General features: G+C 44.7%; 1 protein-coding gene and 1 long non-coding RNA gene across 2 annotated transcripts in view; both read left to right on the forward strand.

The window, feature by feature from the left end:
- Nucleotides 1-409: 409 nt before the first annotated feature.
- On the forward strand, nucleotides 410-8,784 carry LOC136577492 (nacrein-like protein C1). The gene is made up of 5 exons (XM_066577381.1): nucleotides 410-430; nucleotides 2,706-2,728; nucleotides 3,856-3,915; nucleotides 7,995-8,396; nucleotides 8,616-8,784. The coding sequence occupies exons 2-4, from the start codon at nucleotides 2,716-2,718 to the stop codon at nucleotides 8,369-8,371; spliced, it is 450 nt and encodes a 149-aa protein (XP_066433478.1). The 5' UTR covers nucleotides 410-430; nucleotides 2,706-2,715; the 3' UTR covers nucleotides 8,372-8,396; nucleotides 8,616-8,784.
- A 9,694-nt stretch (nucleotides 8,785-18,478) lies between these two features.
- Nucleotides 18,479-27,709, forward strand: part of LOC136576450 (uncharacterized) — a 32,791-nt gene continuing 23,560 nt past the window's right edge. The window contains exon 1 of the long non-coding RNA XR_010786372.1: nucleotides 18,479-18,523. This is a non-coding gene — a long non-coding RNA (uncharacterized lncRNA). The remainder of the gene's footprint in view (nucleotides 18,524-27,709) is intronic.

The raw sequence follows: 27,709 nt of genomic DNA on the forward strand, positions 1-27,709 counted from the left end.
TAAAATAGGCAATGCACGTTCCAAATGCTCTGCATAAATCAATAGTACAAGCAAATGTAAAAATATTTGAAACTATGTTTGACATGAGAACTTTATTTGAAGAATATGTCATTTCCTGATGATACATTCTGTTTAATGTTGATGATCGCAGCCTTATAAAGTGTGTCATGGTCCGTCACTCTTATTTCAGGTTATTCATAGCCCTTATTTTCATAAGTGGCTCAGAAAAACAGAATGTCTTCAAATGCTTGTCACATATGTATAAGTTAATTAAACAACATACTTTGGTATGCATATGTAGATTACCATTTTATATGCATTATGTGCCATGCATCATGCATGTTTCCACCCAGCCCTTCAACAGCTATAAAAGCAACTCAGCTCGTACAGAGCAATAATCACACATTCTGCTTCGTCTGAGTTCTCACTTGTAGGTAGGTACTTAATATATAACATTGTAAGCAGTTGTTTAAACGAATTTATTTTAGCCTATTTGAACCTAAAATTCTTTTTCTTTTCTTGTGAATTGTTAGGATTGTTCAAAATTTCCAGTTCCATTTGGGGTTGTAGGAAATAATCTATTTAGTAAAGTCCTGATTTTATTCCATTGGTGGAATTACTGCTGTTATATGTGTGCTCAATGCCAATCTGATTCTCCTCAGCTTCTCAAAATGTACTTTATGACTATTTTGGAACCATTTGCTATATAAAGGAGCATGAGCCGCCAGGACAAATTGAAATTAGGTTTAGGCCAGTTTCACCCAAACGTATTGTAACACGTCTGTAATACATCCATATTACGGATCAGTGTTACAGATGACATTGTAACCTTATGTTATCAGTATTTCATCATTGTTTCATCTGTATTTACCTCCATATTTGTTGCCATGGGTCTTATTTTCTACTGGACCGAATTTGCCCAGTAGAAAATAATACCAATGAATGCAAAGATGGAGGCAAAATGGATAAAAGTAGTGAATGCTGCATTTTTAGCACATGGAAAATATAGTCATGTATTTAGATACATAGATTTACATTAGTTCTGCATTACGGACCATAAAACATGGACCGAATACAGAGTAAAAATATGCTAGTTTGAAAGTTCCCATATACAGCTATTTGATGCAGTGAAGCACAAAATCTAGGACAATTCAACTCTAAAAGCACATTTATGTTAGGACGGCTTCAGACGGACGCATTTGCGCACGCAAAATAGAACCCATTGATTTCATTAATATTTCTCTAACTGCAGCGTTTCATCTTATCTGGTGTGATTTTGTCACATTGACCATAGTTTTAATTGTAGTACTATGGTCCGAGTCTTCAAGGAACAGTTTTAGTTGTAATTCCTAGAACAGTTTCTTGAAAGAAAACAACTTTTTGCTGCAGTTTTCCCTCAGTGTTTCTGGTGCTGCCCTGAGCTAGCTACTATCATGTACATTCAGGTACTAAGAGCAATGATTCATCCATGCAGGTGTAGAATGTATAGCCTTCTATCATGCCCATGTACCTGCCCTGTTAATCATGAGCTACTAATTATATCAAAGCTCTAGCAAAAACAAACATTCTTGTTACGTCTTTCATCTGCCCAAACTCAGGAATTTACACAGAACTCAGACCGTAAAGAGATGTAGAACTCATATGGCATGGACAGAATCTAGACACAAACTCAAGAATTCAGACAGAACTCAGACTGCATAGACAGAACTCAGAAAGTGATGTAAAACGGAGATGGCATAGACAGAATCCGGACACAAACTCAGGAATTTAGACAGAACTCAGACCGCAAAGAGATATAGAACTCATACGGCATGGACAGAATGTAGACACAAACTCAAGAATTCAGACAGAACTCAGACTGCATAGACAGAACTCAGAAAGAAATGTAGAACTGAGACGGCATAGATAGAATCCCGACACAAACTCATGAATTTAGACAGAACTCCAGGACAGAGAAACGGACTACATACTCGTGAACAGACAAAAAACACAGACTGACAAGCGCTCAAAACACTCACCTCATACCTACAAACATAGTCAGATGGAATAACTATAGAATGTATGAGGTATTAGTTTGTATTTTGGCTAAGATACTTAAGCCCGTGAGCCCACTTCATGGGTCCTCGTTGTCCCAGGGGTACCTACACTAACAAGACAACTAGCCCCAGGAACCCTGCATGTGGAGTGTTCATCCCGATAAGGACAGCCCCACACTGGAACCTAGGGACTTACCTTGCCCTAGATGGACAAAGTATACACAGCAGGACACAGTTCACACTACACAAAAGGCAAACTGCACAGACAGGCAAGAACATGATGCTGAACAAATCAAAACGCACACTAAACATGTCCGCTCAAACCTCATGTCTGGCAACATGCACAGATAAGCAGAGACATAACAATGTTCACTGAACACAAAGAGCAAACAGGGGGCGACCAGCAGCCACTAATAGAGGGCTGGAATAAATAAGCAGAAGATCTGGAGAATTGGCTGGCTGGAACAATCCACACCCAGCCAGCTCAATCAACCATCACCTGTAGAGGTGTGCTGCTAGAAACCAAATAGTACAACAGATCCCAGCCAGCACAATCCTAACAATTCTCATGTACAATATATTGTAGACATTTGAAATATCATTCTTGTTACCAATATATTTACCAAATATTTACCAAAATGAAATATTGAAGCCTCTTTCATTTTCCAGGTTCTCCACCATGTCTAACTATGGTAAGTCACCCACCAGACCTTTTGACTTATTTTCCACATCTTCCATTATGTTATAAAACCTTCTAATCTCTTCTTGTATTCTGCTTGGAGCATTTGTCCTCGTGTTTATGAATGAACACATTATCTATTAATCAGCGAACACTTTTCTTACGAACATTTTAATAGATTAATGTACAATTCAATGCTTGTTGAAGTCACATACTCCGAATATTAGACATTGAAGGGGTTTTCCAAGCAGCGGTCACCGCTGGGATACACCGAGTTGGAGCGTAAGCACAGCTCCGATGCCTGTGTAGTGGCCTGTGCCCATAATTGCAAGCTCAGATCTCACTGAAATCAATGGTAGCTGAGCTTGCAATTGAAGGCGCAGTTCCCATTGATTTCAGTGAGAACTACGCTTGCAATTACAAGCTCTGGCCACTGTATAGCCATGCTTCTGCTCCGACCCCGGTGTATCCGGGGGGGCAGCTGCCTGGATAACAGCATTAATTTCTCTGTTTTCAATGCCTTAAATAATACCTATGTGCTTCTTATTTCCATATTTTTTCGTTACTGCGTGGGTGCTTTTCCCAGTGATGTCACAGTGAATCAGTGAATAGAGCACTGATCGAGCATGCACAGTTGGTGCTCCACTCATTTTAATGGGGCTGACAGATATACCTGAGAGCTTGCTGCTTGACTACCTGGAAATGAATTAAACTGCTGTGCACTTGCATGACCGTTGCTCCATTCATTCTCCTCCTCACTGCGGGGAGTACCAAAAGCTAACACTGAGGAGGATGGGGAACATGGTACCCCTCTTCTCAGGATCGGTCGGGACCTCAGCAGTGAGACCCCCACTGATCAGCAAGTTATACCCTATTCTGTGAATAAAGTATAACTCTATACAACTCTGATACAACCCCTTTAAAGATACTATGGCTATGGGCTGATTCACAGCCTGAGGATATGCTGTGGGTTTTTACTTGCTGGGATCTTATGACTCTTTAATAAAGCATATATTTTTAACAGATGCTGGATCTTTACTTTTCTAGCTACTATGCATTATTATATTTTTCTGGCAATATAGGCAGATCCATTGATATACTGAGATTCATTTACACCTCTGTTTCTTTATGCCTTTTTAGGAACTAATGGCGCAAATATTGCCTCAACTGTTGCTGGAGCACTTGCCGGAGCACTTTTAGGTTAGTTATTAAACTTTCCATGATGTATAATTATTGGTGTTGTTTATACCTTCCTTTTTAAAAGACAAATATTTAATACAACAGAGAGAGGAAGATGTAATAAAACTGGTGCAACGGAAAAAGGAAGTAGTTGTACTCGGAAACTAATCAGGTCGCTACTTTCATTTACATCTAACAGCCGGGAGGTGGGGTAAGGCAGAAAACGTGTCTACCAGGGCTAACGAATTACAAACATTTTATCATGCTGCAGGAACCACAGTGCTAAATATGGTGCAGTTTCTGCCTTTCTGGTGTAGTTTTATCCTAATTTTTACATCAATATTAACAGAATCGCCCCTGTCAGTAAATACAAGACTTTTATAGAGTTTCTATGCTGGATTCTCTGACTTCGGCTTCTTTCACACACAGTGGGGCATATTTATCAATTTTTGTATGCCAGTTATCTGGCATACAAAATTCTCTATTTTGATGCGTTACAAAATTGGGACTTTTGTGGGTTTACAGCAGCCTTACCACATTTTCAAAAAGTGGGTGAGGCCAAGCATTAGAGGGTGTGACTGCATGCAGCTTGTCACATTTACTATATTGTACACCAGAAACTGCCATACAATATAGCTCGGAGCTGGTGTAGGTTTCAGTCACAGAGGTGTCACCAAGTGCTGCTTGAGTCTTTTAATATATTTGTCATACTGCTGCCAGTTACTTAGACCAATGTGGGAAACAAATGTCGGTATTAGTGTATCTTGACGCCACCAGGAATTCCTGGTGGAGTCAAGATTGACAGGGGGGAGACGCCCCCTGATGCTGATTGGCTGGAAAGGGTGTTCAGCGTGAGGTCTTGCAAGGCCACTAAACATTATTAGAAAAGGCATACAGCAGCTGCTGCCGCGCAGCCCTAGGACAAACTTCCTTCACCTGCGGCGGCCCACAAGCAGCAACCCCCCAAACTTCAGCAGCAGGGAGGCCATACCGAAGTGACAGTGGTTTTTCTGCAAAGGCCATCACGGAGCAGTGTTGCCGCCGGCACAACGGCGGTGACAGCAGAGGTCCAAGACGGAGCAATGAGGCAGAGACGGAGGCTGTGGGCAGAACAGACAGGTGAGCGGCCACGCACCAATCACGCTTACCTGGGATGCCGGCTGGCACTGAGAACACACTGCTGCGTCTGCATACATGTTTCCCAACCTTAGCCTCAGGCTTACTATAGTACTTAGCCTTACATTATGACAAGTAAATGCTGCAATGTTACACCCCTAGCATGCCAGCATTTACACGTAATAATGTAAGGCTAACTACTATAGTAACCCCGATGATAAGGCTCCAGCAGCGCTGGGAAACATGTATGCAGACTGCACTGCTAGGACCTTTCTACCTTCACCCTATTGGGAGCTAGGGGTGTGAGAGGGGCGTTCCTCCTGTCAAACCCCTAGCTTCCGGTGGCGTCAAGCTACAGTAATACCGCAAGTGTCTAAGTAAATATGCCCCATAGTTTTTGTGGCATTTTTATACAAGCTGTTAAAAAAAACTGAATGACTTTAAATGATTTTTCTACAAACATTTTTGGTGGCATTTTTCACAGACATTTATGATGTGTTTTTTTAGCTGTTTTTTTCTAGAGAGAAACATATGGGAAAGTGTCTGAAAAAGTGCCAAACCTAGAGAATGCTGCATATTAAAAAACAAACAAACATAGGGTTAGATTTATGAAATTTTCTAAAAGAAAAACTGCCTATAACAACCAATCACAGTGTGGCTTTCATTTTATATTCTAGTCTTGAAAAAAAAAAGCTGTGCTGTGATCAGTTACCATGGGCTACAAACAGTAGCATAGCTATATGCGTCAACGGGCTCCAAGGGGGTCACTGGGTGCAGCAACCAGCACAAAGCTCATCCAGCGAGTCACCCCCTGCGCCACAACTCCAGGCTATTATCTTCACTCACATCATCACATCTTCCGACTCTTTTTCCAACAGTGTGTTCTTAGTGCAGGACCATATAGACCATGCTGGTATAACCTGGGTATCTTCTGGATATAGTTATATTTGTTAAGCTGGTATAAGTTGTAGATCTCCCTGTATATAGTGATATAGACCATACCAGTATAACCTGGGTATCTCCTGCATATAATTATATATGTACAGTTGGTATAAGTTATATATCTCCCTGTATATAGTGATATAGAGAATGCTGATATAACCTTCATATCTCCTGTATTACATTCGTATAGCTAGTATACGTTATACATTTCCCTGTATATAGTGATATAGACCATGCCAGTATAACCTGGGTATCTCCTACATATAACTATATATGTACAGCTGGTATAAGTTATACATCTCCCTGTATGTAGTGATATGGACCATGCTGGTATAACCTGGGTATCTTCTTACCTGAAGCAGTTCCTACACTTATCTGGTCAACGAAAGTGCATACTTCATTTCAGTTCACATAGACTATTATTTCAGAGTTGCTGCACCTTTTCCTACATTCACTAGTCTGCATGTATGACCTTCATCCCCATGAAATGCTAATTCCCATTTCTCCATAACAGATTCTATCTCCCACCATAACTGGGTCTTTCTCAATCACTGTTGGGTTTCAGAGTCACAGCTAGGCCTTCTTTCGTTAAATATTCAGTTTGCTATCGTAGCCCATAATCTAAGCATGGACGCCGTGGCAGAGTGGCTTGCTGATTCCCCAAAGTCATCAGGGACAAATTCCCTGCCTGCATCTCCGAGCTCTGTTTCTATGGTATTTTATGAGCAGTTGTGATTGAGCTAGAGCCCTTCATGTGATGGTTACATGGTGGAGTCATTTATTCACATATAGAAATTTTTGTCAATTTGTTATGTATCGTAAAGTGACAAGTTGTAAAGTGTTTATAAAGAGAGATTTTTAAAAGTCTTAATGCAGATCTATCTCTAATACTATGTCCTCCCTTTTTCTCAAACTTAACCTCTCTAAAACTGACCTTCTCGTCTTTCCGCCTTCCAACCGACCTCCCCTCAACATCTCCATTCCAGTGTCTGGCACCATTATAACCCCCACACAGCATGCCCGCTGCCTTGTGGTCACACTGGACTCTGACCTCTCCTTTACCCCCCACATTCAATCCCTGGCCCAAACGTGCCACATGCACCTCAGAAATATTGCTAAAATATGGCCGTTCCTCACCACGGATACACGGAAGACACTCGTAGTCGCCATCATCCACTCCCAACTCGACTACTGCAACTCGCTATTCATCGCCCTCCCCGCACCAGACTTGCTCTACTCCAGTCCATACTAAATGCAGCAGCTAGGTTCATTTTCTTTTCAACCGTTACTCAGATGCCTCTGCACTATGCCAGTCACTGCATGGGCTGACCATCCACTGCAGAACTAAATTTAAACTACTCACCCACAAAGCTCTGCATGGTGCCGCGCCACCATTCATCACGTCCCTCCTGTCCATGCACTCAGCCCGCTCACTCTGATCCACACTCAGACTAAACACCCCTCTAATATGAACCTCGCATGCTCGCCCACAGGACTTCACCAGAGCAGCACCCATCCTCTGGAACGCTCTACCCCAAGACATCCAGACAATTACCGATGAGCAAAATTTCAGATGCGCCTTAAAAACACACCTCTTATGGGAGGCATACAAAATCCCCTGACCTAGTCCCCCACCCCTCCTTATGGCTCCCCACACCTTCCACCCTGCCTATCACATACGACCTCTACCCCTGTACCTCCTTACCACCCGACCCCATTTGCTTTCTAATAACTGATTGCCACATGAAATCTCCTACTGCCTGAGTTCCCCATGCCTCGCTCCGCCTCTTATACCTCCTGTACCACCCCACCCCACTTGTTTAAAACTGATTGTATCTCAAATTGTAATTGTTGTACTGTTTGCATTTCTCCCATGCTTCTAAGCACTGTGGAATAAGTTGGCGCTATACAAATAAAGATTATTATTATTAGATCAAATCTAATGTCAACTGGCCATCTTTACCTCGGCATCACATGTTGTATAACATATGGTGTAATAATTACAGTAATGATTCTTGTAACAAACTATAATAATCATTCAGCAGGTGGAGGTCCCAGATGGAATAGACCAGTTAACAATTCAAGTGTTGGATACAACGGGAGCAATCGTCCATATGGGAACAATGGTGTAAACTGGAGCAATGGTGTAAACTGGAGCAATGGTGGAAACTGGAGCAATGGTGGAAGCGGAGGCAATGGTGTAAACTGGAACAATGGTGGAAACGGGTACAATGGTGTAAACTGGAACAATGGTGGAAACTGGAACAATGGTGGAAACGGGTACAATGGTGGAAATTGGTACAATGGTGGAAACGGGTACAATGGTGGAAACGGATACAATGGTAGAAATGGGAACATTGGTGGAAACAGATACAATGGTTCATATCAACCTAATCGCCCTACTGGATATTGGTACTAGTGCGCAAATCTTAACCAGAACAAAGGTGAGTTTAAACTAATTATACCTTCAGCTGTCACATTCAAGGCTGTATTATGCTTCCACTGTATGACCTGATTTGATTTACATTTTTTTTTGTACAATCACTTGGCATTTTGTTAAATGACCAAAAACTATTAACACTTCCATTTTTGAAAGCATTCTATGATATTGCATTACTATTCAATCCAAATGTTCACTCATTTAATTTCCAATTTCGTTATAGCACAAGCCTGGACATCAACAAATCTTCACAGACAAAGAAAAAGCCTGTTTTCTGGATGCTTGTGTATCCTGTATAAGCTGTGGTCATGTTCTCCATCTGAATACATTGCCAATTGCTGTGTTTAACATGTCCTGTATACTGTAATTTATGGAAATAAAGCTTGTCAGACGATATATGGTAATGGTCTGCGTGGTATTGATTGTAATAATAACATGATTAATTAAAATCTCTACAAAGCTACCATCTGAATTCAATGGAGAACTGGCGGGACCATAAGCCCAAAAACATGGTTAAAAATGAAGCTGTAAAAATACTGTGGGACTTCTGTATACACATGCCTGATTTGACCATAATTAATAAGAAAAGAATGTAGCTCAATGTCATTGCTTTACCTGGTGATGACAGGGTGATTGAGAGACAATAAGAGAAAATGGACAAATATGAACATTTGAAGGCTGAAATACAAGCATCTCTGGCACACGCTGGCAGCTGTGGTCCCACTGGTAATCGGAGGGCGAAAATTAGTCGGCACCATGGAGACGAGGACGCCAGCAACGGAGCAGGTAAGTATAAAACTTTTTATAACTTCTGTATGGCTCATAATTAATGCACAATGTACATTACAAAGTGCATTATTATGGCCATGCAGAAGTGTATAGACCCACTTGCTGCCTCGGGACAACCCCTTTAAGTATAACGAAATGAACTATTGAAGCTTCTTTTATTTTTCAGGTTCTCCACCATGTCTGACTTTGGTAAGTCGCCCACCAGACCTTTTGACTTACTTTCCACACCTTCCATTATAAAACCTTCTAATCTCTTCTTGTATTTTGCTTGGAGTATTATTCCTTGTTCGTATGAATGAACACATTATCTATTAATCAGCAAACACTTTTCCTACCCACATTTTAAGAGATAAATGTACAACTCAATGCTCGTTGAAGCCACATACTCTGACTATTAGACATTTAAGCGGTTTTCCAAGCAGAGACCGCAGGAATACACTAGGATTGGATCGGAAGCACAGCTCCGATCCCTGTGTAGCGGCCTGCTTCCGTAATTGGAAGCGCAGGTCTCATTGAAATCAGTGGGAGTTGAGCTTTTAATTGCAGTCACAATTCCCATTGATTTCAATGAGAGTTGCGCTTGCAATTACAAGCACCGGCACTTCACAGGGGCTTCTGCTACAATCCCAGTTTAGACTGGCGGCCGCTTTAATTTCTGTGTGTTCAGTGCCTTATATAATACCCATGTGCTTCTTATTTCCATACTTATATAAAGTATAACTTGCTGATTGGCGGTGGTCTCACTACTGACACCCACAATTATACTGAGAATGGCGGTCCCATGTCTCTGTGTTCTCATCATTGTGTTGGTGCTTCTCCCAGTGACGTCACAGTAAATCAGTGAATGGAGCGCTGGTCAGGATGCATAGTTGGTGCTCTATTCACTTCAGTGAGGCTGACGGAAATACCCGAGATTTTGCTGCTCAACTATCTCCGCAGGCCCACTGAAACTAAATTGAACGGCAGTGCGCTGGCATGACCGTCCCTCTATTCATTCGCCTCCTCACTGCAGGGAGTACCATAGGCCAACAGTAAAGAGGATGGGTAACATGGGACCAGTCAGCTCAGGATTGGTCGGGAAATCAGTGGACGGGGGACACAGGACCCGCCTACTCAGGATCGGTCGGGAAATCAGTGGTTAGACCCCCACTGATTAGCAAGTTATAACCTATTATGTGGATAACTGGTAATTCTGATACAATCCCTTAAAAAATACTATGGCTATGGGCTGATTCACAGCCTGAGGATATGCTGTGGGTTTTTTACTTGCTGGGATCTTATGACTCTTTAATAAAGCATATATTTTTAACGGATGCTGGATCTTTATTATTCTTACTACTATGCATTATTATATTTTTCTGGATATGGTTTCTTCTACAGGCAGATACATTGATATACTGTATTGATATATTGAGATGATTTACACCTCTGTTTCTTTATTCTTTTTTTTTTAGAAAATGTTGAAAATTTTGTCGAAAATCTTGCCACAGGATTTGCTATAGGAGCACGTTTAGGTTAGTTACTGAGCTTACCATGACTTATAATTATTGGTGTTGTTTAAATCTTCCTTTTTTAAAAGACAAATATTTAATACAACAGAGAGAGGAAGATGTAATAAAACTGGTGCAATGGAAAAAGGAAGTAGTTGTACATGTACCAATCAGGTCGCTACTTTCATTTACATCTAATAGCCGGGAGGTGGGGGTAAGGCAGAAAACGTGTCTACCAGGGCTAACGAATTACAAACATTTCATCATGCAGCAGGAACCACAGTGATAAATATGGTGCCGTTTCTGCCTTTTTGTGGTGAAGTTTTATTCAAATTTTTACATCAATATTAACAAAAATTGCCCCTGTCAGTAAGTGCAAGACTTTCGTAAGGTTTCTATGCTGGATTCTCTGACTTTGGCTTCTTTTACGCATGCTGGGGCATATTTATCAATTCTTGTATGCCAGTTATGACTTTTGTGAGTTTACACCAGCCCTGTTACATTTTCAAAAAGTTGGTGAGGCCAAGCATTAGGGGGCGTGACTATAGCTTGTCACATTTACTATAATGTACACCAGAAACTGGCATACCATATGGCTCGGAGCTGGTGGAGGTTTCAGTCACAGAGGTGTCACCAAGTGGTGTTTGAGGCTTTTAATATATTTGTCGCACTACTGCCAGAGTACTTGGACCAATGTGTGAAACAACTGTCTAAGTAAATATACCCCAGAGTTTCTAGATTTTCTTCTAGAGAGAAACATATTGGAAAGTGCCTGAAAAAGTGCAAAACCTAAAGAATGCTACATTTAAAAAAAACAAACCATAGGGTTTAATTCACAAATTTAAAAAAAATAAAAACTGCCTGTAGCAACCAATCACAGTGCAGCCTTTATTTTATACTTTGCTCTTGAAAAATTAAAGCTGTGCTGTGATTACTGTGTTTTCCATAAAATAGGACACTGTCTTATATTATTCTTTGCCCCAAAAGAGGCACAGTGTCTTATTTTCAGGGGGGGGGGGGCTTATACTCACCCGGTCTCGGTGCTGTGGCAGGCTGCAGTGTCTCAGCATTATCACATCACTCTCTTTCTGCTGACGGGGATTTGAATGCCCCACCTCCAGCAAGCAGATGCTGTGATTGGATCACGAGCGCTGTGGCTCAGCCAATCAGAGTTGGTGCTCAATGAACCAATCACAGCCATTCAGTGATGTCATTTACTGAATAGCTGTGCATGATCGAGTGCCGGCTCTGATTGGCTAAGCCACAGCACTTGTGATTCAATTACAGCACTCGCCTGCTGAAGGCGGGGTATTCAAAGCCCTGTCACCAGAAAGAGTGCTGTGTCAATGCTGAGGACACAGCAGCCTGCTGCAGACCTGGGGACCAGCGCAAGGAACCCAGATGCCACCGGCTAGGGGAGTATTACTGTTTTTCTTTCCTGTAGCTTGGCTAGGGCTTATTTTGGGGGGAGGGTTTATATTTCAAGTCCCCACAGCCATCCCCCCCACCACAAAAAAAATCAGGGTAGGGCTTATTTTTTTAAGGGACACGCGGTAGATACCATGGTCTCTAAACAGTGGCATAGCTATAGGGGTCAACCGAACCATGGGGGTCCCTAGGCGCAGTACCCAGGTGAAAGCCCATCCAGTGAGTCAGCCCCTGTACTGTAACTCTGGGCTGTTATCTGCACTTAGGTCATCGCACCTTCCGACTCTTCCTCCAGCAGTATGTTCTAAGTGCAGGACCATATAGACCATGCTGGTATAATCTGGGTATCTCCTGCATATAATTATATATGTTCAGCTGGTATAAGTTATTCATCTCCCTGTATATAGTGATAAAAGGCATGCTGGTATAACGTGCATATCTTTTGTATTACATATGTACAACTGATATAAGTTATACATCTCCCTGTATGTAGTGATATGCACCATGTGGGTATAACCTGGTTATCTTCTTACCTGAAGCTATTCTTACATACTTCATTTTAGTTCACAGATACAATTATTCCAAGGTAGCTCCGCCTTCTCCTACATTCACTAGTCTGCATGTATGGCCTTTTCCCATTTCTCCATAACAGATTTTATCTCCCACCATAACTGGGTCCTTCTCAATCAGTGATGGGTTCCAGAGTCATAGCTAGGCTTTCTTTCATGAAAGATTCAGTTTGCTGCCGTAGTTTGCTTTGTAGCCCATAATCTAAGCATGCAAGCCGTGGAAGAGTGGCTTGTTCATTCCCTAAAGTCATCAGCTCCTCCTAGCTCTGCTTCTATGGTAGCTTATAAGTAGTGATGACTGAGCTAGAACCCTTCATGTGAGGGTTAAATGGTGGAATCATTTAGTCACATATAGCATTTTTTGTCAATTTGTTATGTATTATAAAGTGACAAGTTGTAAAGTGTTGATAAAGAGTTAAGGCCCACTTAGACAGGACAAATGTCGAGCAAACGATGCCTGACTTGTCCTCGCTCATGTGCTTTTGTACAGGAGCGAGTATCGTTGCTTCACAGTGGGGCAGCTGGAAGAGATTTCTCTCCTCGCACACCCCCATCCCTCTCCATTCACTTAACATAGCGGCCGTTCAGTACTGAACAGCCGCTATTTACAATGAACTATCATCGTTCATAATTTTAAGCTGCATAAAATCCTGAACAATGAGTGATAAGTGAAAATAGCAGCTGTTCAGTATTGAATGCCGCTATGTTAAGTGAATGGAGAGGGATGAGGGCGTGCGAGGAGAGAAATCTCCTCCAGCTGCCCTGCTGTGAAGCAACGATACTCGCTCTTGTGCAAAAGCATGTGAGCAGGTACTTGCTGGGACGAGTGTCGGGCATCGTTTGCCCGACAGTCGTCCCTTCTAAATGGGCCTTAACAGAGAGATTTTGAAAAGTATTAATACAGATCCAGTCTACTGTCAACTGGCCATCTTTACCTCGGCATCTCATGCTCTATAACATATAGTATAATAATTACAGTAATGATTCTTGTATCAAACTATGCTAATCATTCAGCAGGTGGCTTTCCCAGTAATTGTGGATGGAATAGACCAGTTTATAATCCATATGTTGCATACAATGGGTACAATCATCCATACTGGAACAATGGTGGAAACTGGAACAATGGTAGAAACTGGAACAATGGTGGAAACTGGAACAATGGCGCATATAGACCTAACCCTCCTAATAGAAATGGAAACAACAATCGGTACTAGCGCACAAATCTTAACCAGAACAAAGGTGAGTTTAAAATTATTATACAGTCAGCTGTCACATTCAAGACTGTAATATGCTAATTGTATGACTTGATTTGATTTACATTTTTTTTTTGTCTATTCACTTTGTATTTTGAAAATTGCCCAAAAAGCTATAAACACTTCTATTTTTACAAGCATTTATAGGCCCCCTGTCCACGGGCGTGAATCCCGCCGGACTATGCTTTCCATAGCATTGCTATGGAAAGCGCCAGCCCCTGTCCATGAGCGGAGAATCATTGTGATTCTCTGTTTGCGGCGGGCAATTCGCAGCATGCTGCGAATTGCCGCCGATTCTCTGTGGCCAGCCTATCTATCAGATAGGGCTGACTGGCGGAGATTCGGCAGCGGCTCCTGCTCCTGGACGGCGGCTCCCGCGGCGATCTGCTGCAGGACTTGGCAATGCCTGTGGACAGGGGGCCTTACTTTGCAGCATTTTTTCCACACCTTTTGCATGGTACTTTTTGTATAAAGCATTATTCCTGAAAAATAAATTGGGTTATAGTCATTTCTGTGATATTGCATTTCTATTCAATCTAAATGTTTACTCACTTTAATTTCCTTTTTCGTTATAGCACAAGCCTGGACAGTTACCAAACTTCACAGACAAAGAAAAAACATGTTTTCCGGTTGCTTGCGTATTCTGTATAAGATGTGATCATGTTCTCCATCTGAATACATTGTCATTTGCTTTTTTTAATATGTACTTTATACTATAATATATGGAAATAAAGCTTGTCAGATGGCACCTGGTAATGGTCTGCATGGTAATGATCACAATAATAACATGATTACCATATACACTCGAGTATAAGCCTAGTTTTTCAGCACATTTTTTATGCTGAAAAAGCCCCCCCTCGGCTTATACTCGAGTGAGGATATAAAAAACAACAAAAAACCCGCAATACCTGCAATACTCACCTCCCAGCCTGCATCTGTGTCCCCGGCGCGACGGTCTTTCTGGTGGTGCGGCAAGCTGCTTGAGAATTCTCCCCGCTGTCATCTCCCTGCTCGGCTTTGAATTCCCACGAGGTCAGCGCTGTGTAAGTAAGCGCTGTGATTGGATCAAGTGCCAGCCAATCACAGCCGGCGCTCGATCATTCACAGCCATTCAGATGATGACATCACTGAATGACTATGATTGGTTTATTGAGCGCCGTCTGTGATTGGCTGGCGCTCAATCCAATCACAGCGCTTACTTACACAGTGCTGACCTCGTGGGAATTCAAAGCCGAGCAGGGAGATGACACTGGGGAGAATTCTCAAGCAGCTTGCCGCACTGCCAGGGAGACCATCGTGCTGGAGACACAGACGCCGGCTGGGAGGTGAGTATTGCATTTTTTCTTTACCTAGTATATACTCGAGTATAGCTAGGCTTATACTCGAGTCTATAAGTTTTACCAGTTTTTTGTTGTAAAAAGTATTGACTTGGCTTATACTCGGGTCGGCTAATACTCGAGTATATACAGTAATTGAAATCTCTACAAAACTACAAAGTAGAACTAGAGGGACCATAAGCCCAAAAATGTGGTTAAAAATGAAGCTGTAAAAATAATGTGGAACTTCTGCATACAAAGTCTTGACCAGTAACATGCCTGATTTGACCATAATTGATAAGAAAAGGGTGTAGCTCAATGTTATTGCTTTACCTGGTGATGGCAGGTTCATTGAGAGACCATAAGAGAAAATGGACAAATATGAACGTTTGAAGGTTGAAATACAAGCTTCTCTGGCACACGCTGGCAGTTGTGGTCCCACTGGTAATCGGTATATTGGGTGAATCTGGATGTAACAGAGCTGTATGTGTCTTGTGCTGTGTGTGTGATGTGTGGGGTCAGCATGCATATAGTAGAGCTGTGTGTGTAATGTGTGGGAATCAAAATGGATATACTACAGCTGTGCGTGGCATGTAGCAGAGCTGTGTGTGTAATGTGTGGGATCAGGATGGATGTAGTAGAGCTGTGGGCGTGATGTCTGGGGATCATAATGGATGTACCATGCAGCACAGCTGTGTGGCGCATCGCACCACCAGAAACAGTGGTACTATAATTTCCTAATAATTACTAGTATTTCGCTAATTGCTCAGAACTACATATGACTGCTATAAGCATGTTGGGATGAGAGCATTGGACATAAAGCCCTTCGTTCCTTCCACTTAACCCCTTCCCGCAACAGGACGTACCGGTATGTCCTGGGGATAGCGCGAGATCACATAAGATCCCGCGCTATCCCGCAGCGGGAGTCGGCTGTCAGTCACAGCCGGCGTCCCGCTGCAACAGCGGGGGGGCATCGGAGATGCGCCCCCCCGCTGTTAACCCCTTCCCTGCCGCGATCTAAGTAGATCGCGGCAGGGAAAGAGTTCACAGAGGGATCTGCCAGTAGCTCTGCCATGCCTTATGACAGCGATCATAGGCACAGTGCTGCAAGTCCCTCAGAGGGACTCAAATAGTGTAAAAAAAAGAAAAGAAAAATGTAAAAAGAAAAATATAAAAAAAACCCTTTTTTATGCTTTTTCTAATATTAGCATAAAAAAGGATAAAAAAAATTAAAACCTCACATATTGGGTATTGACACGTCCGTAATGACGTGTACAAAAAGTTGAACACACTTTTTATTTTGTACGACAAAAAGCGTAAAAAAAAACGCTAAAAAACAGAGGCAAAATGCTAATTTTTAGCATTTTGCCTCCCAAAAAATGCAATAAAAGTGATAAAAAAAGCCGTACATTCCCCAAAATGGTACCAATAAAAACTACAGCTCATCTCGCAAAAAATAAGCCCTCGTAGAGCTCCGTACATAGAAAAATAAAAAAGTTACAGGACTTTGAATGCAGCTATAGAGAAAAAAAAAGATTTCCAAAAAAAAGGGGGTTTTATTGCAAAAAAGTGTAAAAACCTAAAAAAATATAACAATTTTGGCATCGTTGTAACTGTACCGACCCGCAGAAAAAATTTAGTGTGTCATTTATGCTGCATGATTAACGCTGTAAGAAAAAGAAAAAAAAAATCTATGGCAGAATTGATGCGTTTTCTCTCCCTGTTATCATAAAAAAAACAATAAAACTTTTACAATATAGTCTATGTACCCAAAAGTGGCACCGATAAAAACTACAATTCGCCACGCAAAAAATAAGCCTTTATACGGCCGCGTCGACAAAAAAATAAAAAAGTTATGGCTTTTGAAAAATGGAGAAGGAAAAATACCAAAAAATCCTCAACGCCAAAATAGGCCATGTCATTAAGGGGTTAAATATAGTGGAGGACCCATTTGAGTGAAATTCAAATGCAGGAACAGCTTTTACAGATATCTGTACACTTCAAGAGCCAAAATGAGATAAGCCACGTAAAGGGTATGGTGACCTCTAAGCACCATTTTACATTTAATAGATGTTAGCTATATAAAAGGCTGAGTAATAGAGATGAGCGAACGTAGTCGGTAAGGCCAATTTCGCAATCGAGCACCGCGATTTTCGAGTACTTCACTACTCAGGTGAAAAGATTCGGGGGCGCCGTGGGTGAGCGGGGGGTTGCAGAGGGGAGGGGGGGGGGGGGGGGAGGAAGAGAGAGAGAGCTCCCACCTGTTCCGCGCTGCTACCCAAATCTTTTCACCCGAGTAGTGAAGTACTCGAAAATCGCGGTGCTCGATTGCGAAATCGGCCTTACCGAGTACATTAGGTCATCTCTACTGAGTAACTTTGTAAATATGTTGCATTAGTCATCATGCTCTGATACTGAGTTATATGCAGTACTAGCTGATATACCCAGCTTCGCCCGAGTTATTTTGGAACTGGTGTTTATCTCGTGTTCACACAGAAAATCTTATGAAGCCGTGGTTTCCTTAGAGATACCAGAACAAAAATATGTTCAGCATTTTGCATGGTTCTTTGCGTTACCCAGGAAATACCACGTGGAGGTAACCATGCGACGTTTCCTTTATATAAAATGACATCAGGAAGTGAGAGAATTAGATTACGTATGTAAATCTTGGATGCTAATTCTTTTGCGCTTAAGAATTGAATAATCGAGTTGGGACCCATTAACTTTTCCTATTTATGACATAATCAATGCTTGTGCCAAATTTCATGTTTTTATGACATCGGGAAGTGAGAGAATTAGATTACGTACGTAAAATTTGGACGCTAATTCTTTTGCACTTAGAATTGAATAATCGAGTTGGGACCCATTAACTTTTCCTATATATGACATAATCAATGCCCGTGCCAAATTTCATGTTTCTACGACATCGGGAAGTGAGAGAATTAGATTACGTACGTAAAATTTGGACGCTAATTCTTTTGCACTAGAATTGATTGCCATGATTCCCTGGCCTACCACCGAGGCTGAGGGAGCTACTCTTTATTATTTTCTCTTAAAAAACCACTTATCTTTCATTAGGGAAATCTCTCTAACTGAGCCTTTAGTGATCTTTAGACTGGGCACTTCTGAAAGCATTTGTGTCATTTATCGAAACCGGCTACGGGATATGAGAGGGAGGATTGACTCCTTCTCATATGACAACAATCCTGTCAGTCAGACCTGTTTTCAGTCTGGATATGAAACTGACATATACCAGAAGATAGAGGAATTTAGACAACGAATTAAGGTACGCTCTTACATTTGAGCTCCGATCGATGTCTATCTGTATCCCTCTATGCTTAGAGAAAAACTGGAGAGTATACTCGGTCTTGAACCAATGCTATTTTGCTCTTTAATCAAACTTAAATAAATCTTTGTTAGGGATCTTGACAATGTATCAAAATACGCTCCTGTATTAGAGCTTTGGCTATTGTCTATCTCTACTTCCCTATGCTTTAAGAGAAATTGGAAGCGTATACGTTTTATAGGACTAAGATTACCTTGATCTTGTACTAAATCTAACCAAGCTCAATTAGGCACAATATTCTAACATCTGCCCTCAACATTAAAGTACTATTTCTCCTGAAGATCCACTCACATGCAGTGGTGAAATGCGTAGAGCCGTGTACTGTATAATAGGTAGACCATTAAATCTAAGGGAACTACCTAAAGAGTTAATCCTCCTGTAAAAAGTTGTTCCAGTAGGGACTCACTATCTGAGCCGTGGCACACCTCTTAAACAAACAGGCTCGCCTTTGCAGTTACACACTGGAGCAAACTCTTTTGAGGAGTATATCACTTAAGCTATTTCTTGAGCATTATGTGACTGTAGAATCGGCCATCAGGGAATTAACCCTTTCCAATCCAATTTGTATCCTGGTTTTCCTAGGGGGCTTTCTCTTTTTCTGCTGTTATACAATGGCGCTATATGCTGGCTAAAGCCAGTACTGCATGAGGTGACACATTGGATAGGCTCCGACAGCAGAGAGACTGGCAATACACAGTAAGGCCTTAGTCACACGGGCGTTTTTTCGCGCGATCTGCGCATCGCATGACGGATGCGCATGCGCAAATCGCGTGACCGTCGCCGAAAAATCGGCCGAAAATCTGCTCCTAGCCGCGTTTCATTAGAAACGGGCCGGAGCTGTCCAGCGCATTGCATTCAATGGAGCCGGCAATACAGCCGGCTCCATTGAAAGCAATGGGCTGCCGGACAGCGCTGGATGAATTGTCGGGAAGGGCTTAAATATATAAGCCCTTCCCTGCAATTCATCCAGAAAAGTGGTAAAATAAAAAAAATGTATGTACTCACCTGCTCCCGGCAGCCGGAGATCCCCGCGGCCCGCCTGCAGTGGGTGTGAAGGGGGTGTGACTCAGACTTGCCCCTGATTGGCTCAGCGCTGAGCCAATCAGAGGCAGGTCTCAGTCACACCCATTCATGAATTCATGAATGGGTGTGACTGAGATCTGCCTCTGATTGGCTCAGCGCTGAGCCAATCAGGGGCAAGTCTGAGTTTTTATGACATCGGGAAGTGAGAGAATTAGATTCCGTACGTAAAATTTGGACGCTAATTCTTTTGTGCTTAGAATTGAATAATCGAGTTGGGACCTATTAACTTTTCCTATTTATGACATAATAATCAACCTTCATGCCAAATTTCAAGTGAGAGAATTAGATTCTGTACGTAAAATTTGGACGCTAATTCTTTTGCGCTTAGAATTGAATAATCGAGTTGGGACCCATTAACTTTTCCTATTTATGACATAATCAATGCTTGTGCCAAATTTCATGTTTCACGACATCGGGAAGTGAGAGAATTAGATTCCGTACGTAAAATTTGGACGGTAATTCTTTTGCGCTAGAATTGAATAATCGAGTTGGGACCCATTAACTTTTCCTGCCGGCATTCTCAAACGGCACTGCTAGCCGCGATGATCCCGGCACACACTGACTTCAGTGTGCAGCTGGAATCTCCCTCCCCCTGCCCCTACTACTTGGTTCCGCCGGGAGGGGGGAGGCGTTCGGCAGCACACTGAAGGAGAGTGTGTGCCGGGAGCATATTAACTCTTTCTTACCCACTTCTGCAGCAATCAGCAATTTCCAGCAACCTGATTGATTGTTTGGGTTGGCTGATTTACCAAACAACCAATCAGGTTGCTGGGAATTACCTATTGCGACCGAAGTGGGTAAGAAAAAGTTAATATGCATGCCGGGACCATCGCTGACCAGAAGAGGAGCTGAGCTTCCAGGAGGAGGAGGAGATAAGTATGTGGGTCTCGGGAGGGGCACTGTGGGGTGTCACTACTGCACTGGGGGGCCGCTGTGGGGTGTCACTACTGCACTGGGGGCCGCTGGGGGGTGTCACTACTGCACTGGGGGCCGCTGGGGGGTGTCACTACTGCACTGGGGGCCACTGGGGGGTGTCACTACTGCACTGGGGGCCACTGAGGGGTGTCCCTACTGCACTGGGGGCCGCTGGGGGGTCACTATTACCGCTGGGGCCACTGTGGGGTGTCCCTAATGCGCTGGGGCCGCTGTGGGGTGGGTGTCACTATTACCGCTGGGGCCGCTGTGGGGTGTCCCTAATGCACTGGGGGCCGCTGTCGAGTGGGGTGTCACTATTATCTCTGGGGCCGATGTGAGGTGGGGGTCACTATTACCTCTGGGGCCGCTGTGGGGTGGGGGTCACTATTACCGCTGGGGCCGCTGTGGGGTGGGGGTCACTATTACCGCTGGGGCCGCTGTGGGGGGTGTCACTTACCACTGGGGCCGCTGTGGGGGGTGTCACTTACCGCTGGGGCCGCTGTGGGGTGGGGGTCACTATCACCACTGGGGCCGCTGTGGGGGTCACTATTACCGCTGAGGCCACTGTGATGTGGGGGTCACTATTATCGCTGGGGGGTGGGGGTCACTATTACTGCTGGGTGGGGGTCACTATTATCACTGGGGCTGCTGGGGGGGTGTCACTATTACCGCTGGGGGGTGGGGGTCACTATTACCGCTGGGGCTGCTGTGTGGTGGGGGTCACTATTATCGCTGTGGGGGGTCACTATTACCGCTGGGGTCGCTGTTGGGTGGGGGTCACTATTACCGCTGGCGCCGCTGTGATGTGGGGGTCACTATTACCGCTGCGGCTGCTGGGGGGGTGACACTATTACCGCTGGGGTATGTTTACAGGTGGTGGAAATGGGTAGGGCTGTTTCAAAATAGACAGCGTGCAGATTTTGACTACTTTTTGGATGCGGAAATGCTGCAGAATTTTCCACAGAAATTTCCGCTGAGGACATTCTGCAGTATTTCTGCATCCAAAAAGCAGTCAAAATGTGCTCCCTGTCTATTTTGAAGCGGTCCTATCCTTTTTAGAATGACTTGTTGGCACTTTGCAATAAATAAGTGGGTTTTAGGTTACTGTTTGGGCACTCGGTCTCTAAAAGGTTCGCCATCACTGAGCTAGTGGATATACTTAGCAACAGGCATCCCTTATTTAAGTTCCTGCACTACAATAGAGGTAGTTAGATCACATTCACATCTGCACTGGACAAGGGTGAAGATCCGTTGTAAAATCAATAACAAAATAACACAGCATGCGGGAAGCTGGATGGATCCCATTATAGTGACTGCGTTCTGTCTGGTGTCGTTCATATTCTGTATGTGCCAGATAAAGCAATTTTGGTATTCTCATTGATCGGCTCTAGAGATGAGCGAGCACACTCGTCTGAGCTTGATGCTTGTTCGAGCATTAGGGTGCTCGAGATGCTCGTTACTCGAGACGAGCACCATGTGGTACTCGAGTCAATTCCATTTCCTTCCCCGCATGTTTAGCGCCATTTTCTAGCCAATAGACATGCAGGAAAGGCATTACAACTTCCTCCTGTGACATGACAGCCCTATCCCACCCCCCTGCAGTGAGTGGCTGGCGAGATCAAGTGACCGCCGAGTACTTAAAGCGGTCCCGCCCACGGCTCGCTTTAGACACACACTGGTGGAGCATAGGGAAAGTGCTGCTGACGAGATAGGGAAAGTGGTAGTGTAGGATCCTGTCCTCAAGAACCCCAACGGTCCTTCTTAGGGCCACATCTGACCATGTGCAGTACTGTTGTGGCTGGCTGGGAGCAGTTTTGCGCAAATCTTTTTTTTTCATCTTGGGCTGTGCAGGCTATTACAGCTATAGCGTTCTCAGTCTGCCATCTATAATACAGAGTATAGGGAAAGTGCTGCTGAGAAAGGGAAAGTGTGAGTGTAGGATCCTGTCTACAAGAACCCCAACGGTCCTTCTTAGGACTAACTCTGACCGTCTGCATTTTACTGGGTGGCTGCTGGGAGTTGTAGTGCTTCACTATTAGGCAGCTAGGCCTGTTTGCAGCCTTCCTTTAAATTTTTTTCTGTCTGGAGTTAGCGTTACAATACCGCTGTCAGTGTGAAAATGTACGCAAATAATTCCATAATTATTTACACCGGTCTGCGTCTGCAGTGAATTATACGCACAGCCCAGGGCCAACACTGCCACTTTTAGAGGGAAAGTGATATACACAGTATACAGCCTGTATTCTTTTTCAAACAAAAAAAACAGCTCCTTCGTTGGGCTGCATCTGACCTTCTGCATTTTGCTGGGTGGCTGCTGGGAGTTGTACTGCTTCAATATTTCCCAGCTAGGCCTGTTTGCAGCCTTCCGTATTATTTTTTTCTTTCTGGAGTGCACATGAAAATACCGCTGTCAGCGTGAAAGTGTACACAAATAATTCCATAATTATTTATACAGTTCTCTGTCTGCAGTGAATTACACCACGGTCTCTCCGCTAAAGTACTGTAATATTACCGGGGCCACTACAAAGTATTTCAGCTCAGCCGCTGTGCAGAGCGTCCCACAATACCATTTCCGTTGGTGGGGTTGAGATAGCCGCAGTTACCAGCACTATCCACTGGCTTTACAGTCTTCTCCCACTCCACACAGCCTCTATAATCTGCAAGTCTCTGCGAGCAGTAAATTACCCCAAGGTATCAGCGCGACACAGCGGGTTACTTTTTCCTAGTCGCAGCATAGAGCCTCCGCTATCTACAAGTCTCTGTGTGCGGTGAATTAAGGCCCAGTTGTCAGTGCTGTAGAGTGGGGTAATTTATTTGGCCCCTGCTCTATTCGTAATCCACCATGATGAGGGGTAAGGGTCGAGGACGTGGACACGGACGAGGACGCAATGGTCCAAGTGAGGGTGTGGGCACAGGCCGAGTTTCTGGTCCAGGTGAATCACAGCCGGCTGCTGCGGGATTAGAAGAGAGGCAAGCTTCTGGGGTCCCCAGCTTCATATCACAATTTATGGGTCCACGTGGTAAACCTTTATTACAAAGAGAGCAGTGTGAGCAGGTCCTGTCGTGGATGGCAGAAAATACATCCAGCAATGTATCGACCACCCAGTCTTCTACGCAGTCCACTGCTGCAACTCTGAATCCTCTGGCAGCTGCTCCTCCTTCCTCCCAGCCTCCTCACTCCATGAAAATGACATATTCTGATGAGAAAAAAATCACAGAGGTGAGGAAAAAGAAAAAAACACATATTCACTGAAAAAGCCAAAAATACCTGAAAGTCTGCGAAGCAGACACGGTCGCCATAGGCACGATCGCCATAAGGCAGGCACAATCGCCACCGGCGGCGATTGTGCCTGCCTTATGGCGATCGTGCCTATGGCGACCGTGTCTGCTTCGCAGACTTTCACATATTCTGATGAGCATGCAGACTTCCAGGAACTGTTCTCGGGTCCCTGCCTTGAGTGGGAAAAAATGGTTCCTCTCTCACCAGAGGAGTTTGTCGTGACTGATGCCCAATCTTTGGAAAGTTCCCGGGGTCTGGGTGATGAGGCTAGGGACTTCTGGCAACTGTCTCAAGAGCTTTCAGTGGGTGAGGAGGATGATGATGAGACACAGTTGTCTATCAGTGAGGTACCGTAGTAGTAATGGCAGTAAGTCTGAGGGAAGAGCGCACAGAGGATTCGGAGGAAGAGCAGCTGGACGATGAGGTGACTGACCCCACCTGGTTTGCTAAGCCTACTCAGGACAGGTCTTCAGAGGGGGAGGCAAGTGCAGCAGCAGGACAGGTTGGAAGAGGCAGTGGGGTGGCCAGGGGTAGAGGCAGGGCCAGAGCGAAGAATCCCCCAACTGTTTCCCAAAGCACACCCTCACGCCACGCCTCCGTGCAGAGGGCTAGGTGTTCAAAGGTGTGGATGTTTTTCAGTGAGAGCGCAGATGACCAACGAACAGTGGTGTGCAACCTGTGTTGCACCAAGATCAGCCGGGGAGCCACCACTACCAGCCTCACCACCACCAGCATGCGCAGGCATATGATGTCCAAGCACCCTACAAGGTGGGACGAAGGCCGTTCACCGCCTCTGGGTCGCACCACTGCCTCTTCCCCTGTGCCCCAACCTGCCACACAGATCCAACCCCCCTCTCAGGACACAGGCACGAGCGCCTCCCGGCCTGCACCCACACCCTCAACTCCACAGTCCTCAACCCCATCCAGCAATGTCTCTCAGCGCAGCGTTCAGCTGTTGCTAGTGCAAGCGCTGGAGCGAAAGCGCAAATACGCCGCCACGCACCCGCACGCACAAGCTTTAAACGTGCACATTGCCAAATTAATCAGCCTGGAAATGCTGACGCATAGGCTTGTGGAAACGGAGGCTTTCAAAAGCATGATGGCGGCGGCGGTCCCGCGCTACTCGTCCCCAGTCGCCACTATTTTTCCCGGTGTGCTGTCCCAGCCCTACACCAGCACGTCTTCTGCAACATAAATTGTGCCCTCACAAACGCGGTTACTGGGAAGGTCCACTTAACCACGGACACGTGGACAAGTACTGGCGGGCAGAGCCACTATATCTCCCTGACGGCACATTGGGTGAATTTGGTGGAGGCTGGGACCGAGTCAGAGCCTGGGACCACTCACGTTCTACCCACACCCAGAATAGTGGGTCCTTCCTCGTTGCTGGTATCTGCGGCGGTCTATGCCACCTCCTCTAAACCCTCCCCCTCCTCCTCCTCCTCCTACACAACCTCTACCTCTCAATTAAGAAGTGTGAGCAGCACATCACCAGCAGTCGATGTGGCGCAGCGCGGCAGCACAGCGGTGGGCAAGCGTCAGCAGGCCGTGCTGAAACTACTCAGCTTAGGTGACAAGAGACACACGGCCCCCCGAACTGTTGCAGGGTCTGACAGAGCAGACTGACCTCTGGCTTTCGCCGCTGAGCCTCCCACCGGGCATGATCGTGTGTGACAATGGCCGTAACCTGGTGGCGGCTCTGCAGCTCAGCAGCCTCACACACGTGCCATGCCTGGCCCACGTCTTTAATCTGGTGGTTCAGCGGTTTCTGAAAAACTACCCGCACTTATTTGACCTGTTCGGCAAGGTGCGCCGCGTCTGCGCACATTTCCGCAAGTCCCCCGCAGACGCTGCCACCCTGCGTGGTGACAGGAAGCGCCTGCGGCTCTAGTGGTGAGCAGCAGACATCGGCTACATAAATGTTACAGGGGTCTGCCTATACTGCTGCTACAAAAATGTTACAGAGGTCTGCCTATATTTCTGCAACATAAATGTTACAGGGGTCTGCCTATACTTCTGCTACAAAAATGTTACTGGGGTCTGCCTATACTTCTGCGACGTAAATGTTACAGGGGTCTGCCTATACTTCTGCTACAAAAATGTTACAGGGGTCTGCCTATACTTCTGCCACATAAATGTTACAGGGGTCTGCCTATAGTGCTGCTACAAAAATGTTACTCACCACTAGAGCCGCAGGCGCTTCCTGTGACCACTCTGACTATCATTATTGCCTTGCTCCTAGATACTCGCCAGGCTTTAGACCTTTTTATAGCCACTAACTCCTAATCTACTAGCTATCTCTTTGAAACAGATTAATAAGCAATTTTGCCATTGTGGCAGTTACTACTAGCCTACTCTGTTGGACTGGGGTATTGACCCCCCTATGCTATCTTCCTATAGTATCTTGAAATCTATCTCTCTCTATCTTTTGAGTAGTCTTTAAAAAGCATTTTGCCATTGTGGCAGTTACTACTAGCCTTTTCTCTATAACCAGGGGATTGACCTGGTCATGCTAACTATCCTATGGCATATGGTCCTTGATACAATTGATCTCTATGACCAGGGATTTGGAGTTTCTTTGTGTATACTCGGTGATATGTGAGGTGCACTATAACATCTACCTAACATCAGAGGTCTAAAGCATGTGAAGGTTCAAGCATCTAATCCTTCATGGGAAACTGGCGACATCTGTAATATTAGTTACTCTATCCCTTAAGGGCTTCAAAAAACGGCATTTTCTGAGGAGCTCTTCGAGCAATATCTGCTCTGTATCATTTGATAAACAATCACTGACTATAGTAATTCTGGGTTTGGTCTCAGAACTTGGGGACTAAACCAGAATCACTGAGAGAGCATGTGATCTATAAGAATTTGTTACCATGCAGGGCGGCGCGGGGTCCCGCGGGCAGCGCGCGCCGCTCCGGCGTCCTGGAGCTGTGACATCAGGGCTCTCCCGGCGACATGGGGCGGCCGGTGTGCGGCGGCGTGGGCGGGTCCGCCCGTAGGGTGCCGGCCGCACCCCTTCCTCTCTCTTGTACTGTGAGTGGGGGGTTGGCTCCTCCCACTCTCCACCCCTGGGCGGAGTCTTGCCGTTATAAGGCTGGCAGTGATCTGAGCTCACTGCCAGTTATTGGTTCTGTCAGCTCCTAGTTAGTCCTGTCTGCAGTTCTCTCCAGTCAGTCCGCTAGTCTGCTCGTCAGCTTCCTTTCCCTAGCTTTGTCTAGTGCTCAGCATTTCCTGTTTGGTAACTCCATCTGCCTTTCTTGTCGGCACTCTGTCCCCGTTAGTTAGTTCTATCTTGTGCAGTCGCCAGGTCCCTAGCCAGAGTAGGGACCGCCGTCCAGTTGTCCGCCTGGGGTTAGCCAGGTCAAGGCAAGTAGGAAGGGAGAGTGGGGTGCGGTAAGTTCAGGGCACCCCATCTGGCGCTCGGCGGGTCAGAGTGCCGTAACAGAATTAGGCAATTTGAGTGGTCTTTTTGTATTAATAGAGGATATTCCTCTAGGTTACATCTAATAGTGACAGGCATAATTAGCCATACACCTTCCTCATATCTTCTCTCACTACTTTGGGGTAATACTTACACCCTGCTCCTGAAGAACTATCGGTTATTCCGATAGGGAAACGCGTTGAGCATAAAAGATTGAACTGAGTATAAAGATTGAACGAATAGAGCACAAATGAGCTTTATATGAGGATACAGATATATCGATCCATATGATAAACATAAACTATTATTGGTACATCTGACTAAGACACGGTTCCAAATCATAATACCAGTTGGATATCATTTGGATCAGATAGCACTTAAAGCAATACGAAGGAACCATTGTATGAGGGGTATTACCCTC

This window comes from Eleutherodactylus coqui, chromosome 8, assembly GCF_035609145.1.
Source record: "Eleutherodactylus coqui strain aEleCoq1 chromosome 8, aEleCoq1.hap1, whole genome shotgun sequence".
Classification (NCBI taxonomy): Eukaryota; Metazoa; Chordata; class Amphibia; order Anura; family Eleutherodactylidae; genus Eleutherodactylus; species Eleutherodactylus coqui.